General features: G+C 34.5%; 1 protein-coding gene across 1 annotated transcript in view; it reads left to right on the top strand.

Moving 5' to 3' along the window:
* LOC138155437 (sodium channel protein type 1 subunit alpha-like) overlaps nt 1-16,385 on the top strand; it is a 225,373-nt gene extending 208,988 nt beyond the window's left edge. The window contains exons 25-28 of the mRNA XM_069080688.1: nt 441-578; nt 5,518-5,622; nt 7,249-7,519; nt 13,114-16,385. Coding sequence (XP_068936789.1) covers nt 441-578; nt 5,518-5,622; nt 7,249-7,519; nt 13,114-14,279 — 1,680 coding nt within the window. The 3' untranslated portion in view covers nt 14,280-16,385. The remainder of the gene's footprint in view (nt 1-440; nt 579-5,517; nt 5,623-7,248; nt 7,520-13,113) is intronic.
* Nucleotides 16,386-16,794: the final 409 nt, after the last annotated feature.

Raw genomic sequence — 16,794 nt, 5'->3', positions numbered from 1 at the left:
GTACATCATGCCAAACATCTTGGTATTTCTAAACATACCTTATACCTATTGGGATTAAGGCATAAACTTTTATTAATTAAACAAAAAAGATCTAAGAAAATTCCTAAAAAGTTTAGGGTGTTCCAAGAATAGTAAATAAGAAGAGTTGACACAATATTATTGAAACTATGCTTACTGACTGAAAGTAGGTATTAGAATGTGAGAACAAATTGCCTCTTTCTTTGAAATAATTCTTCAAAGTCCTTTGCTCCATTAAAGCTCACTAATATTAAAAGATCCATTGAAAATCTCTTTAGCAACAATGTATTCAAAGATATCACCCTTTGATTAAATAAGAATAAAAAATAAATAATAAACATGTCCATCCTCATTCTAAAAGGATCAATATTTCCAACATCAAATTATGTTATTAAATTTTGTAAATTCTTCTTGTTTTGTAGGTGGAACTACAGCCCAAATATGAAGATAACCTTTACATGTATCTTTATTTTGTTATTTTCATCATCTTTGGGTCATTCTTCACCTTGAATCTGTTCATTGGTGTCATCATTGATAATTTCAATCAACAAAAAAAGAAGATAAGTATTCATAACACTGACTAACACAGTTGTTTTTGGGGGTGTGGGAGTGAGGGTGGGAATGTTGTGTTCTGGGACTTCACTGGTGCAAAGAATGCCTGGTTTGGAAGACACTTTCACCAATGCACATCAGCAACTCCTATTCAATTTATATTGTCAGTGAATTTCTGAGACCACCAAGAGATCGGCCTATACAGCTAGTGTGTCAGAGACTAGACTTGAACCTCAGTCTTCCTTCAAAGGTTATTGACCATTTTTTGTAGCATGGACTCTTTTGGCAGTCTGGTGAAGCCTTTGAACCCCTTCCCAGAAGAATGTGTTTAAATGTGTAAAATATACCAGATTACAAAGAAAACCAATTATTTTAAAATATAATTACAAAAGATTTTTTTAGTTCACAGACTCCAGATGAAGAATCTTTGTAACTAATCCAAGGTCATTCTTCTATCCACTACCAGTGGTGTCACATTCAAATAGAAGTGGATCCATTGATCTGCATATTGACTTAGAAAACTGTACATTAACATTATCTATATTGTGTTTTTATTTATTTTGTTAAACATACCCCAATTACATTTTAATCTGGTTCCCAATGGAGTTTTATGAAGAATTTTAAACCTCTGTCTTACATCATGCTACTTTTTCCTAATCTACTAAAATAGAAAAGTCAATATTAGTGGTCATCCAATCCAACCTGTACATTGTAATGATAATGATCATAATGATAATGATAGCTACCATTTATGTAATATTTTAAGGTTTGTAAAATGCTTTACAAATTTTAATCTCATTTTATCCTCACAAGAACCCTGGTTCATAGGTGCTATTATTATCACATTTTACAGATGAGAAAGTTGAGGCAAAGAGATTAAGTTGATATTGTTAGGGTCACACAGCTAGTCTGAGGACAGATTTTAACTTGGGGCTTCCATACCCTAGGCCCAGCACTCTGTGCATAATGCCTCCTATTTCCCTAATAATGGGGAAAAAACATGTATGTTAAAAAATTCATTTTGCTACCTACCTGACAAGTGGTGATCCAGTCTTTTTAAAGATCCCCAGTGAAAAGGACTGTATCATTTCCCATTCCTTTGGGGGGGGGATTAATCTTCTAGAAATTCATAATTATTAGACAGCTTTTCCTGAAATCAAACCTGAATTTACCTCTTTCCAAATTTCACCAAATTTCCTAATTATCAGGCAAGGAACAAACAATAAACCTAATTCCTCTTTCACATGAGAGCCCTCATGAGTTACCACCATAAGGAATAATTCAATCCCTTCTGGATCTTCCTCAGTTCCCTCAACATAGCTCTAAACACACACACACACTTTCTTTTTTGGGTGTTCTTAGCTTCGCGTGCTAGTTTCAGCTCATTTAGAGCTCTAGGAATATTGATATTATTCTTACAATATTGGGCCACACTTTTATATTTATTTTTGTTACCTGCTCTTGCTTCCATCTTTGACATGTGTCTTTTTAGATTTACATTGATTGGTGAATTCCCTGTATAACCACCTGAATATCTTCAGACAACTCCTATTTTCCCTACTTCTTAGAACTGTTTCTCTTGGGGAGGCTAGGTGGCGCAGTGAATAGAGCACCAACCCTGGAGTCAGGAGGACCTGAGTTCCAATTTGGCCCCAGACACTTAACACACAAAACTAGCTGTATGCCTTTGGGCAAGTCACTTAATCCCAATTGCCCTCCAAAAAAAAAAAATAAAGAATTGTATCTCTTTGAATTTTCAAAATTTCATTCTTGAGAGCTTCCTATACATCTTAAGCTAACTTCCTCTGCAGAATTTTAGAGTATTAGGGACTTATCTTCTTATCTTTCTTTTCCACCTATACTTCCTTTGAACTCTTTGAAACATGTTTTTCCAAAATCTAGTATTCACATCAGACTATGCCAGCTTCCCTTCTCTTCCTCTATTCTGAATTCTCATTGATTCAATCATCATCTGTATATCCTTTACATCAAACATGCCTGGAATGTACTGCCTCCTAATCAATGCCTTCCCTCCCCAATTACTTCGTATTTGTTATTTTTATTATATATATATATATATATATATGTGTGTGTGTGTGTGTATGTATGTGTGTATATATGTCTCTAGCATTATCATATAACTTCCTTGAGAGTAATTCTTTAATTCTTTGTATTTGTATCCCTAGGGCCTACAACAGTACCTTGCACAAGTTGTCACTTAATGCTGATTGATTTATAGACCTCTAAGTGACTTATAGACTCCTAAATATATACAAGCAGCCCTCATCTCTCTCCTAAGCTCCAATTCTGTATCACCAACTAACTGCCTGATGGACATCTACCCCTAGATGTCTCATAGGCATCTCAAATTCAATATGTCTAAAATGGAACTAATTCTCTACTTCCCCAAAATACACTCTTCTTAATTTCACTGTTTCTGTTGAGGAATCACCACTTTCCAGTAACTGAGATTCACAACCTCAGAATCATTAATCAATTGTTAGCATTACCTACCTTAATGCAAAACTCCTTTGCATTTACTTCTTTGGAGTCCAGAACTATGATTTTGTTGGTGTATAGAATAGGAAGGGAAGACATTTCCTTTACTTATGCAGATCACTAACTGTTCTACAACTTAAAATTTTAGAAAGTTTTCAAAAGAACTAAGAGGTTAAGTGAATTAGCTAGGGTTACAATTTCAGTGGTAGTACCTGAACCCAGATTTTTCTGACTCTTAAGACCAGCTCCCTATCCACTACACCAAGCTAATTACTTCATATATATTTAGTTATTTCATATATATTTAGTGTCTCCTCCAAGTAAATAAGAAGGTACTTGAGGACAAGTACTATTTCATTTTTGCTGAATTGAATTCTTTCCATTATTTCCACCCCAGCAACCAGTTCCTCCATATGAGTAAGAACCATATCCAGAAAATAATTTCCCCTTCACCTTTTGAAAGATGACATCATTAAAGCAAATCAACAACTTATTAGTGCTCTGTTTTTGGCAGACAGAGTAAGTTCTAGGAGATAGCCAGATAACTGAAATCTTTCATTACTACTGAATGATACATCTGTGCCAGGTTTGTAACTTCCTTCCTCAAGTTTTCATACTGGTGCCATGGCAAAAAGTATTATAGCCATTTTTCATCCTTAAATTTTCCAAGAGTGTATTCTCCATCTCCTTCTTCAAAATCTTTTAGACCTGAGATGTCAAACACATGACCTGCATGTAGCCCACAACCCTCATGAGTGTGGCCCAAACTAGATTAAGGTATGATTTGGAATACTTAAAAAAATAAATTTAAAATACAATAAAAAGGTAGAAAAAAATTAAGATTTAAAATTAAGTCAGTATGCTGCTTAAAGAAATTCTGTAATGGATTAGTGGTCTCTGTTTTTTTTTTTTTTTTACGTTTAGCACCACTGCTCCAGGTTAAGTGCCTTTATGGAATTTTGATTCTATATCCAACAGGTTAGAAGTCATTGGCTATGTTTTGTGCATTTGTATAGAAAAATGTGAGACCATGGGCTTCATTACTCATTTTTTAAAATTTTGTCTCCTATATACTTTTGGGTGTCTCCAAAGCTTTTCTTCCTATACTGTAACTATATATATAACTATTCTCTATAGAGTTTAGCTTAATGGATATGTTTGGGAGTTTCTTCTTCCCCCTCCTTTTTTTTTTTGTTTAAAAGCCTTTAAATTACATTTGCATAATATCACATAAATACATTCGTATGTTAATGTACTCTGCCCTTGTCTTGAAGTAGATCATTTCTGTAATTTAAGCCATAATCCAGAAATACTAATCCCATCCTCAGATGCCATCTTTTTTGACCATTCACTTCCCAAATCTGATTTTCTTTCTTACATCCCTTGCATTCAGTGGACAGCAGGGATGAAGACACCATCTTTTCCCCTAGTCTTTAGCTTTTTGTCCAATCAATAAACAATTATTAAGCATCTATTATGTAAAACTTTGCCATCTTTGTCAGGACTTTCTAATTTCTTTTTGGCAATATCATCTGTATCTCACTTGGAGCTGGGAATCATCAGGTATGCCAAGTCTTAGGAAGATCTCTATCAAGTCTTGGATACCTGTCCCAAGGAGACAGCAGATGTATCTATCGTTACCAGGTCAACAAATAACTGCCTTGTTGCCCTCTACACAAAGTCAACTCTTTTGGTTGATATCTTAGTTTATGGTGATGGTGGATCTATTTTATCTTTGTCCTGAGGACACACATCGACTTCCTCTTAGCATTCAACTCTCTCCTCTTCAATAAGAGCCTCAGATTTATTTGGGAAATGTTGTTGCTAGCACCAGATGTTTAATGTTTTCCCCTCCCTCTTCTGTGTGACATTCTTCCATTATTCCATGTCCTGCCAAAATTCGGGACTCACCTTTGTGTCTTCAGATGCTTTACCTTCTTTATTTTCACGCTGATGTCCTAGTTTTAGTTTCTGTCATTTTTTAAAAAATAAACTCTTCCCTGTTCCTGACAACTCGGAGCATGGAGAGGCATTTCTCAGGCCCTCCATTTTTTCTTCTAGGTACCAGAGCATCCTGCAGTACATAGCAGTACTATGACTCTGGAACCAAAAGACATAAAAATGTAGCTTATTTTATCTGAGGCAATAGAAATGTTCTCTTGAGCTCTTGGGCATATTTGTGGAAGAAATAAAAAAACTTAATAGATCATTGTCTTACCCTAGGAAATTACTTTTTTTTAAAGACTGTACAGACCCAGCCTAACATGCTAGTCAGGGGACATATTAATATATGAAACTTTTTAATCTCAAGGTAAAGACTATATCTACTTTTAAAGCTTTTACTTCTGTTTCCTTTTACATAGCTTTCCTGTTGTAAATCTCTAAGTCTCAAGGATTAAATTCTGAATGGAGAGACAATATTAACCAGTTTTTATTTCATTTCTATACTTTGGAGGCCAAGACATCTTCATGACAGAGGAACAAAAGAAATACTACAATGCAATGAAAAAATTGGGGTCCAAGAAACCACAAAAGCCAATACCTCGGCCAGGGGTAAGCCATGCTATGACTTTTGTGCAAATAGAAATAAACTAAAAAAATATTTTTTCATAAGATTGTAAATACAAGGGTTACTTAAAATTGAATATTTCAAGAAGACATGATTTCATTGGTATGCCATTCTGTCCCATAAGTTTAGATAACAAACTCTCTAGCTACTCAGTGCATCATCATCAGATAGGAACTGGCTGAAACTTGCATTACCTGCAGCCAAAATGATGCTGAGGTTCTGAATTTAGTTTGTCTGCCACTATGGAAACAGACCTACATTTGTCCTTCTCTGCCCTTTTGGGCCTATTAGGTCCTGACAGAGCTTGAACTCTCTTGGCATATCTCACCTCCATATCACAGTTTATAATCTAGCTAGTCAGATTAAAAATCCATTTTAATTGTTACATTAGGCATAAAGGTGCTATTGCTGCTGGCTCAGTACTGACAATTCATACTCATATATCTTGTCATGCATGCTGTGACAATTCAGTAAAACATTTCTAATAATAGCTAACATTTATATAGTTCTTTAAGGTTTACAAAAATACTTCACATTATTTTGCTTGATTTTCACAACAACTTTATGGGGTAGGTACTCATATGACATGCTGCATATATTATAACACAGTGTCTGACCCATAGTAATCACTTAATACATACTTGTTGATTGATCAATACAGGATTGCTATGACATGAACATTTTGTAGAATCATTTTTTCAAACGTTCCTGGTTCCTGCTGCTATGGGAACTTCCTCTGTTAACACAGATAACAATCATCTGAATCTTAGTAGATGGTGCTCAAGAGTTGCTATGATAAGTCTCTCTGAACTTAACTACACTGGTCCTTATATAAGGGACATATGGTTCATCACCAGACTCAGTCTGGAAGCCCTTCCAACTTGAAAGGATGTGCCACACAGCTTGCACCAAAGTTACCCCTTTGAAAATCCAAGATCATTCCCATAACTTCTCACAATGAGGACTTCAGTAAAGGGCAGACAAACAAAGCATGGCTTAAATGTGAGCTTTCATTAAAGTTACTGCTATTGAAAGGTAAATAATAACTCTCCTATTTCTGTGAAGAACTAGGTAGCCTACTCTCTGGGAGTAAACTTGCCACCCATTAAAAGTAAAAATCAGGGAAGCCGAGTATGTTGGAAGTTGGTAATCTAGAAAATAATTTACCTTGTATTAGAGAGAGGGAGACTCCTTAAAAATAAGAAGCTTAGATTATTCCAAACAATAATAAGAGAGCCAATATAGTACCATGGAAGGATGCTTGAGTTGGACTCAAAAGACTTGGGCTCAAAAGGCCTGGGTCCTGACACATCATATTTGGAAGCTTATTTTCTGGTGTGCAATTTAGAATAATAATACCTGTAGTGCCCAATTGTGAAGAAAGCACTTTATCAGTTTTCCAGTGCTACATAAATATCAGCTATTATTATTATCATTATTTTTAACTAAGAACCAAGAATAGAATTTAGCTCTCTGAAAGCTGACAGAATGCTCTACTACATGATTTTGCCTCCATAATTGCATGCTTCTTGGGGCCAGTTGTAAAAAATAGTGCTGAAGTATATGTGCACATGCAAGACATGATTAGTAAAGTGATTTCTCCTCTTCAGAACAAATTCCAGGGAATGGTCTTTGATTTTGTAACCAGACAAGTCTTTGATATCAGCATCATGATTCTCATCTGCCTCAATATGGTCACCATGATGGTGGAGACTGATGATCAAAGTGAAGAAATGACTAGCATTCTGTCCCGGATCAACCTGGTGTTCATTGTCCTCTTCACTGGAGAATGTGTGCTGAAGATGATCTCCCTCCGCCATTACTACTTCACCATAGGATGGAACATTTTTGATTTTGTGGTGGTCATTTTATCCATTGTAGGTAAGAAGGGGTTGGTTTCATCATATTTTAGCCTTTCATAAAAATGAAAGACTAAATCATCAAGTGTAGAGTGACAATAGAGGATAAGAATTCATATTTAGCCTTGAACACTAAAAGGTGTCCTCTGATGAGACCTGAGTGTTTTATATTCTCATATCTGAAACATATTTTTTTCTAGAAAAAACAAGGTATTTGTATAATGCATTAATGCTTTTTTGTTTGTTTTAAAGGTTTTATATGATTTTATTTCAATTTCAAAAGATGAAGGGTTAAGGGTTTGGTTAAACATATATGTACAAAATTCAGTTTTGTCCATTTAAACAACATATTTCTTATCCTGACATCCCGGGTTTAGCTGTTTACCTCATGGAGTTGTCTGCTTCTGGGAAACATTTTCCCTTAGAAATTCTGTCAAAAGAGTCTGGCCTTGACAATTCTTCACACAGTATTCAGTTTAGTTCATTGATACTCACAGATATGCATCCCTGAGTCAACAACCTAGTATCCCTAATTGGGGTTTCAGTTGATAATATCTGGAATGGGCCTTTTTTCTAGGCAGTTTTAAAGAGATGATTCTCCCAATAGATCTACTTCCCAGGTTCTGAATCACTTGCAGAGATTCCCAGAGGTACTGCTGCTTAAACCTGCTAGTGATAATACTACTCAAATTGGCCTTTTAGTAATTATTTTATGTGATGAAAGCTAGTTCAAAACTTATGGAATTAACATTATAAATGACAGAACTATAGGAAGAACATCAAATTAGGCTACCTAAAACTTATCTGAAAGTTTAGGGAATTTCAGTCTTCACATACCATTTGTTCTTTCTATATGTACCTGAACCCTGTACATGATGTGGATAATACTATCTATAGACCAAAGAATTAGACTATGTTAAAATAAGCCTTACTGTCTCTTGATATTATCAAAGAGAGAAAAAGATCTCAAATGTAAAAAAATCAACTTTTTTTTAAAAAGTTCAGAAAATAAGATACAACACTTTTTTTAATAATTTGAATTTTTAGTAAGAAAAAAAAATTAGCTATGATGTTAAAAATCATTCTTTATAATGAGTAACTCCCTAGTGTTGTCCTAACTTGAAAACTAACCCTTTAACCAAGCAGTTAGAACACACTGTAGACTTTTTTTTTAATTATATGCATTTAACTCTCTTTCTTGTACTAAAATACTATGGGCAACCAGTCCATTTAATGTATGAACTTAAACAATTAAGTTAAACCTTTTTCCTAAAGTTTAATGCTTTAAGGTTTTGTGACTGTAAAAACTCATCACGTGGTATAATAAAGGGCTCTCTACTTCTCGTCATTCTGAAAACTACAAGTATTTCCTTCTCTTTTCCCAATGTATGTACTTCCAGGTATAGTAGTTTTAAAAGTTTCTTGACAATTAAAAATAATTCTATATGTGAGAGTTTTTATCCAACTTGACTTTATCAGTAATTACTAAAACATATTCAAAAGCTTATCAGTAAAACATATCTAAAGCCTTTTAATAAAAATATATTCAAAACCTATTACTAAAACATCTGTGTAGATAGGCATCTGTGAGTATTCATATGCACATGAATTTAAGAGCATCATCATTACTTAGCCTTTTCTATTGTTTTTCACTGGCACAACAGCAGAAGTTTTAAGGATACTAATACAATTATAGCTATCTCAGGAAGTTTTAGGCATATTCCTTTATCCAATGAAATATTTGAGAACCAATCATATATATCCTAATCTTCAAGTGGAAATACTCTAATCTTGTTGCCTTCACCAAAGTAAAATTTACTACCACATTAAAGAATAAAATAAAACTTTTCTATCTTTATCTTATCACATCTTTATCCTATCCCCCCTTGAGGATGTGTGTGTAAGTGTGTGTGTGTGTGTGTGTGTGTGTGTCCATATCTGTGAGGAGAGAGAGATGTATGTAATACTATCCCTCTTTAAGGGTATATATTATCCTCATATCATCCAGAAAGAAAGATATAATACAAAATAATCTTAGACATGAGTATATAACTATTAAAATATTGTGCAAATCTAAGAATAGATTTTCCCTAGTCATGCAGATGAGGAAATTAAGACAAGAAATGGGCACAAAGATAAAACAGTAAAAGCAAAGCAACAGGGTCCTTTTTACTTATACTACATTTTAGCAGTTCAGAGATGCTTGCTGAATATAATGAAAAGATCTATGATAAAACATTTGTAGTTCTCTTGCCATTGTCAGAGAAAGCTGTTAAGAAACGAAGAAGGATACTTTTGCAAATAAATAAGGACTACTACCTTTCATGAGTAAAAACAAGGAAAAAAAATCCCATAACTCTGTTTGATTTCAGGTAAAAGTTATAGATACTTTGGAACAGCCAACTATTCAACAGAGTTCCACATTGGGATCCCAATCAGGCTCAGAATCAACCAGATGGGAAACATTTCTGTTCAGAAAGGAAACAGCACAGTGGGGAAAACTTAGTCAATAGGCTTCTACCATTACCTTTGTAAAGCCATCTTTTCAACCTTCCCAATCATTAGCATTCACCAACAGCAGTCTCTAGAAGGCAACTTTTCTGAACTTTTCCCTTGAATGTTGAAGTATTGACATAGCAAAAACAATTATACCTGAATTTAAAATTCAGAGAAAATCAAATTGAAGTTCTATTCCACATTGAAAGTTCCACTGCATACAGTTGTTCTTTATCCAGCAATAACAGTTGGTTAAAAATTAATAACACTAAAGACATTCATAGAAAGTACTTGAGGGCATACAAGGTCTTTCAAAAAGCACTCATTCATCATTTTACTTTACTAGTTTAAATATATCCTGACATAAAAATCAATTAAGAAGAAATTTTAAAATTTTCCCATTTTGGAGATTTATACATAATGTGAATACATTATTATTATTTACTAATAACCCAGAACAAAAATACTGGTCACTTTTAGCTTGGATTCAAGTAAAACTAAGTTGGCTCAAAGATATGATTTTTAATACAAACTATTCTAGATGTAATTCCACAATTTTCAGGATCAGTAGCCAGACAATTCATCATATAACAGCAAACAAGTTATTCTCCACTTTAGGATATGTGTGTTGGGAGAAAGGCTTAGTATCTCCATAAGATAATGAATCAAGTCACTTATAGTCTCAGGGTAGAATTTACAAAAGTCCTTATTTCCATACCTTTTACACAGAGCTTATAAGAAAAATTTAGTGAGTCTATCTAGCAAAGTCATCTCACAGACAATGGGATTTCCAAGTATACCAGAATCCCCATCAAAATACTGTAGATGCTCTTTAACTAGAAAGACACTCTTCCATCCAGATAAAAAAAAATCAACAGTTTTTCCCAAGTAAACAAAACAGAACAGTCCCCTTTACACATTCAGGACTGTCTTTAACTATTATAGTATAATCACAGCATTCAGATTTAAATAAATTACCTAGAATAAATATAGTACATTCTAGGTATCACTATCTCAAATTAATAACATTTCTTATATAATATTTTCCCAAAATTGTAATAGAAGAAATTAAGAATAATAACACAATATCACAAATTTAAAACATAGACCTAAAACAAACTTATTGCTAAGAATATGACATTAATTATAGTTGAATAAATTTCTTAATTATCTCACAGAAAAGAAAATCATTAGTATATCAAGTTAGGCATTCTATGCCAGATATTCAGAGATCAATATAGAATAATTACAGTTGAACTTATGGTTGCAAAAGTGCTCTTATTCTTGTAGTCTATAAACATTTTACCTTAATGCCAAATTTCAAATGCATTTTCCATCAAGATCTATTTTACTATAGAGAGTCAAATATCACAATCATTCTAAGAGGGAAAAATTTTCCCTTTAAATGAGATTGCATTGCAGTATTGTTTCTAGGGTCCCTTGCTAGAAACTAGCACAGGATACAGACAGACAGGTAAACTGCAATTATTCACTTAAGAGCTCAACACACACCATCAATAGGTGATGGATGTGTATGTGTGTTAGTTTCAGGGATGATTTACCTATATTTCCTCCTCTGAGTCACAGGGAGCAATAGCTTCTCACAAAGCAAACCTAAATTTTAAATTAAATTTAAATTAAGTACCTGAAAAACAAAATTCACCTAGAGGACAATAAGCTAGAGAAGACAGATATGAAACCAAAAATTGTTACAAAGGAAAGAATGTGTCTTAGCATAATTGCTTAATCTAGACCAAAGGAAAAAGAATCTTCTTTATCAGTCAAACAGTATTTGTCAAGAGTACACAACATGTTTTATCAGATAAGACAAAGAGAACAGGATGACTTCACTGGAACTATTTGAAGTCTTTCTATTGTTCCTTCAAAGGAAAAAAAAACACAATTGAGAATGTTATACTGAAATAATTCCATGCTGCAAATCCATTTTGAAATTTTTCACTTGCTAAATGTTGTGATCGAACAGAATTCTGTTCATTTATGCTATGATTCTAACCATTTTCCTCTATCAAGAAAAAAATCTAAATAGTTAAAATAAAACTCAGAGATCATGAAAAGGCTCAAAATTAACTATAACCAGCATGACTCCAAATAATGGTCACAAATTTATAGGCATAGATATCTCCTGGTTCCCTTCTGATCACAATGAGATTCAAAACACTCTGAAACTTTCTCTTAAAAGTTCTTAATCTTATTATGAAAATAATTTTAGCCTTGTAAATCCCCCTGAAAGAGTCTTAGGAGACCCCTGCTGGTCCCAGACCACATTTTGAGAACTACTAATAGTCTATAGTACATTTCATGTGGAGCCTTCACATAAATCATTGTGTACTTTTAAAGTATTTAGACTTCTCTTACCTGATACTGTAGGGATGATGGAAACAACCTGAAAATTACAATTAAAGACAAATTGAACTTTTTCCTCACAACTCATATAGCTTATGATTCTGCTGGTCAGACAGTACAGTCAGCCTCTTCATCTATGATAATCATTTTTTCCTTTGTCTAAGGATCAAACATAAGACTTCATAAGCAGGTATAGAGTATGTTTATCATAAAGTATAATAGCCAACAAGTTGTTATTAAACTTTTGAAGTGAACAAGGAAATTCTATGTATTGCATTGAATTGTTTTTAGTTGTTTCACATACATGCATCTTTTCTCTATTATTGTATGGTAAGTTCCTTGAGAGTTGAGACCAGGACTACTACTTTTGTCTTGGCACATAGTTGGTGCTTAATAAATGCCTGTTTTCTTCCTATGGACTATGCCTACAGCAGGCACTTAATCAATTAATAAAATGAGATGATTGTACTTGATAACTTTTAAAAATTCGTCCTATCTTCAATTCAAGAAACAAATATTTATGAATGCCTTCTATGTGCAAAGTACTGTTAGATGTTCTAAAATTTTGAGTCAGTCAGCCTCAAAAATGCTAAATAAATGAATGATTATTAAAATGTATTCACTTGTTAAAATTAAACTAAAGGTGTATTAATGAATATTGTTAACCAGATCAATAGGTTAATATTTTATATCCTTCAGAGATAAAATAAGAATTCTCATATTAATGTTTTTACTTAATTTTTAACTTTTTAACAGGTATGTTTCTAGCAGAGCTGATAGAAAAATATTTCGTGTCCCCTACCCTGTTTCGAGTGATCCGTCTTGCCAGGATTGGCCGAATCCTTCGTCTCATCAAAGGGGCGAAGGGGATCCGCACGCTGCTCTTTGCTTTGATGATGTCCCTCCCTGCTCTGTTTAACATCGGGCTCCTGCTCTTCCTGGTCATGTTCATCTACGCCATCTTTGGAATGTCCAACTTTGCCTACGTCAAGAGGGAAGTTGGAATTGACGACATGTTCAACTTTGAGACCTTTGGCAACAGCATGATCTGCCTCTTCCAAATTACCACATCTGCTGGTTGGGATGGTTTGCTTGCGCCCATTCTTAACAGTGGGCCACCAGACTGTGACCCTCAAAAAGTTCACCCCGGAAGCTCAGTCAAAGGAGATTGTGGAAACCCCTCAGTTGGGATTTTCTTTTTTGTCAGTTACATCATCATCTCATTCCTGGTGGTGGTAAATATGTACATTGCTGTTATCCTGGAGAATTTCAGTGTCGCTACTGAAGAGAGTGCTGAGCCACTGAGTGAGGACGACTTTGAGATGTTCTACGAGGTCTGGGAGAAGTTTGATCCTGATGCCACTCAATTCATGGAATTTGAAAAACTTTCTCAGTTTGCAGCTGCTCTGGATCCGCCTCTCAATTTGCCACAACCAAACAAAATTCAACTTATAGCCATGGATCTGCCCATGGTAAGTGGGGACCGAATTCACTGCCTTGACATCCTATTTGCTTTTACAAAGCGTGTTTTGGGAGAGAGTGGAGAGATGGATGCTCTCAGAATACAGATGGAAGAGAGGTTCATGGCATCTAATCCTTCCAAAGCCTCCTATGAGCCAATTACCACAACACTGAAACGAAAACAAGAGGAAGTGTCTGCTGTTATCATTCAACGGGCTTACAGACGTTACCTTTTAAAGCGAACGGTAAAACAAGCCTCATTTACTTATAACAAAAATAAACTCAAAGGTGGGGCAAACCTCCTGGTGAAAGACGACATTCTTATTGAAAACTCTATCACAGAAAAAACAGATCTGACCATGTCCACAGCAGCTTGCCCACCTTCCTATGACCGAGTAACAAAGCCAATCCTGGAGAAACATGAGAGAGAAGACAAAGATGACAAGGCCAAGGGAAAGTAAACTAAAGCAAATAAAAATGATTGTGTGACAAATTGTTTACAGTCTAGGAGGGTGATATATTTTTGTCAACAGAACTCTATTCGGAGGTCTATGCCAAACTGACTGTTTTTACAAAAATATACTCTAAGGTCAGTGCCTATAATAAGACAGTGACCCCTCGTCAGCGAACTGTGACTCTGCATAAAGGGGAGACCACCTTGACAAGAGGTTACTGTTCTCACTACCAGCTGACACTGCTGAAGAGAAGAGACAAATGGCTACTCAGACTGTAGGGACCAGTTTAAAAGGGGGTGCAAACCTAAAATTTCGGGTGGGGGTAACATAAAATACTTTAGTATAGTAATTGTATCCACTGTTTGCATCTCAACTGCCACATTTGTCATATTTTTACAAAATCTGTTAGTGGATTCATCTTTTTTTTAATTCATATGTTGTTTATTATGTGACTGTTATATGTGACTATTTTTGTAAATGGGGTTTATGTTGGGAAACGGGGTTAAGAACTACTTTACAGGTATGACCTCTGAGGGTTCTACCCTATGGATCCTCCAATATACACAAAGAAATGGTTTGCATGAAGGCATGCTGCACTTAAGAGATCATGCATGAGAAAAAGTTACAAGGAAACCAATGGATTTTTCAATTACTTCAGTGTTTCTGGGAGGGGAGTTGGGTAATAAATTGGAGGTGCTTATCTGATTGTGTTTGATCAAAGCCAGATAAGTCTTTTTATACCCAGAAAGCCTCCCCCATCCCCACCCAAGAACATAATAAGTGGATCGTTTTTAGGCAGGCCATTATATCTCAGTAGGTGCAAACTTCATACAAATGTCTGGAGTCACACATGTTATGTTTTTCTTTATTGTGTAAAACAGAACACTGAATAACTTAATGAGGCTACCCCTGGACAACAGAATTGACCAAAATAACCCTTTATAAAGTTCTGCTTAATCCTGTACTTTGTTTAGCCATCTTCAGCTCTCAACAAGGTTGACATGTCCGTGTTAACAAAACGCCCTGTGTTGTGTAAATAGACATTTTACTCTGTGGTGCATGTTTGAGCAAAGAAATAATGACCAGAGCACAGTATTTATTGCATCAAATATGTACCACAAGAAGTGTAGAGTGCAAGCTTTCAACAGGTAATATAATATATTCTGTACCATTAGAGATAGTTTGGATGCTATCAATGCATGTTTATATTGCCTATGCTGCTGTATCCTGCACTTTCCACTGCTGAAAATCTCCTATATGGGAAACCATATATCAGTGGTAAAGTCATGGAACTTGTTCAACAGAGCTCATTCCTTTAAATCATTAAGCAATAGTTTGCAGCACTTCAAGAGCTTTGGGGTTTGTATTTTTAAATTTTAAGTAAATAACTTATGGTGTATAGCCAGACTGTACAGACATGATACAAAACTGCTTAAACTGTTAAAAAAAATGTGTTTAGAATTTTATAACCAAATATAAATACTGTAAAAAACATTTTATTTTATTTTTCAGCATTATGTACATAAAATGAGAAATGAAAATTAACTTCAGGTTGATGTTACAGTCACTTTTCTTACTTTCTGTCCATAGCACTTTCTCATGGAAGAAATTTGCTAAATGGGAAATTAAAAAGAATGGGTAGTTGTAGATTTCTGCTTTTTAAAATTATATTTGCCAATGTTAAATGATTTAAATTTAAAAAGAAAATAATGGGTTCACAAGTTGCTTCCAAGTTTTACTTTGAAATTAGAAAAAGGTGTGTGTTTTTGTTGAAAATTTCTGGAACTGCCTGCATCAACAGTTTAAGGTGGTCATTCCCTTTGGTTCTAATCTTTAATCTTCCATTCTTTCTATTCCTTTGGAGTCATGCAGCACTAGAAATGTCTGAAATATAATATGGGTTCCACCATATTTTCTTTTTCACAAGAACCAAATAGCGAACTTGTATGATCAGTCACATCAGAATATTTTGTATTTCTTACACAAACTGTAGACTCCTTTTCCCCCCTTAAAACTACTTAAGTAAACTGTATTCGTGAACTGCATGCAGGAAAATGCTACTATTACCCTAAATGATGCTAAGCAACATTACAAATGCGCCAAAAAAATAAAGATTAATTTTTTATTGTATGTTTAGCTAACCTCTTTTTATCATTTTAAGGAATGTCACTTTATAATTACTGTAGGAACTTTATAATCATTAGAAAATCAGAAGCTTCCACCTCAGAAGAAGGAAAGGCAGAACAAGCATTTAAAGCAAGACCTGCACTTTGCTGGACACATACATATACATGTACACACATTCAATATGCTGTTGCACTATATCATCAGAATCCAGACAGGAAATGAAGCACCTCAACGGATATAATAGAATGCTGGATTTGGAGTCAGGAAAATAAGTTTTAATTCTGTCTCATTTATTAGCTAAGTGATCCTTACAAAATTGCTTACCTTCTTTCAGACTCAGTTTCCTCATCTACAAAATGGGAATAACAATAATAGTACCTACCTTCACAGGGTT

The sequence above is a fragment of the Petaurus breviceps genome, unplaced genomic scaffold, assembly GCF_028583685.1.
Source record: "Petaurus breviceps papuanus isolate PSGF00001 unplaced genomic scaffold, PetGlider_PUasm1.0 91133, whole genome shotgun sequence".
Taxonomy (NCBI): domain Eukaryota; kingdom Metazoa; phylum Chordata; class Mammalia; order Diprotodontia; family Petauridae; genus Petaurus; species Petaurus breviceps.
This window is presented reverse-complemented; position numbering and strand designations above follow the sequence as displayed.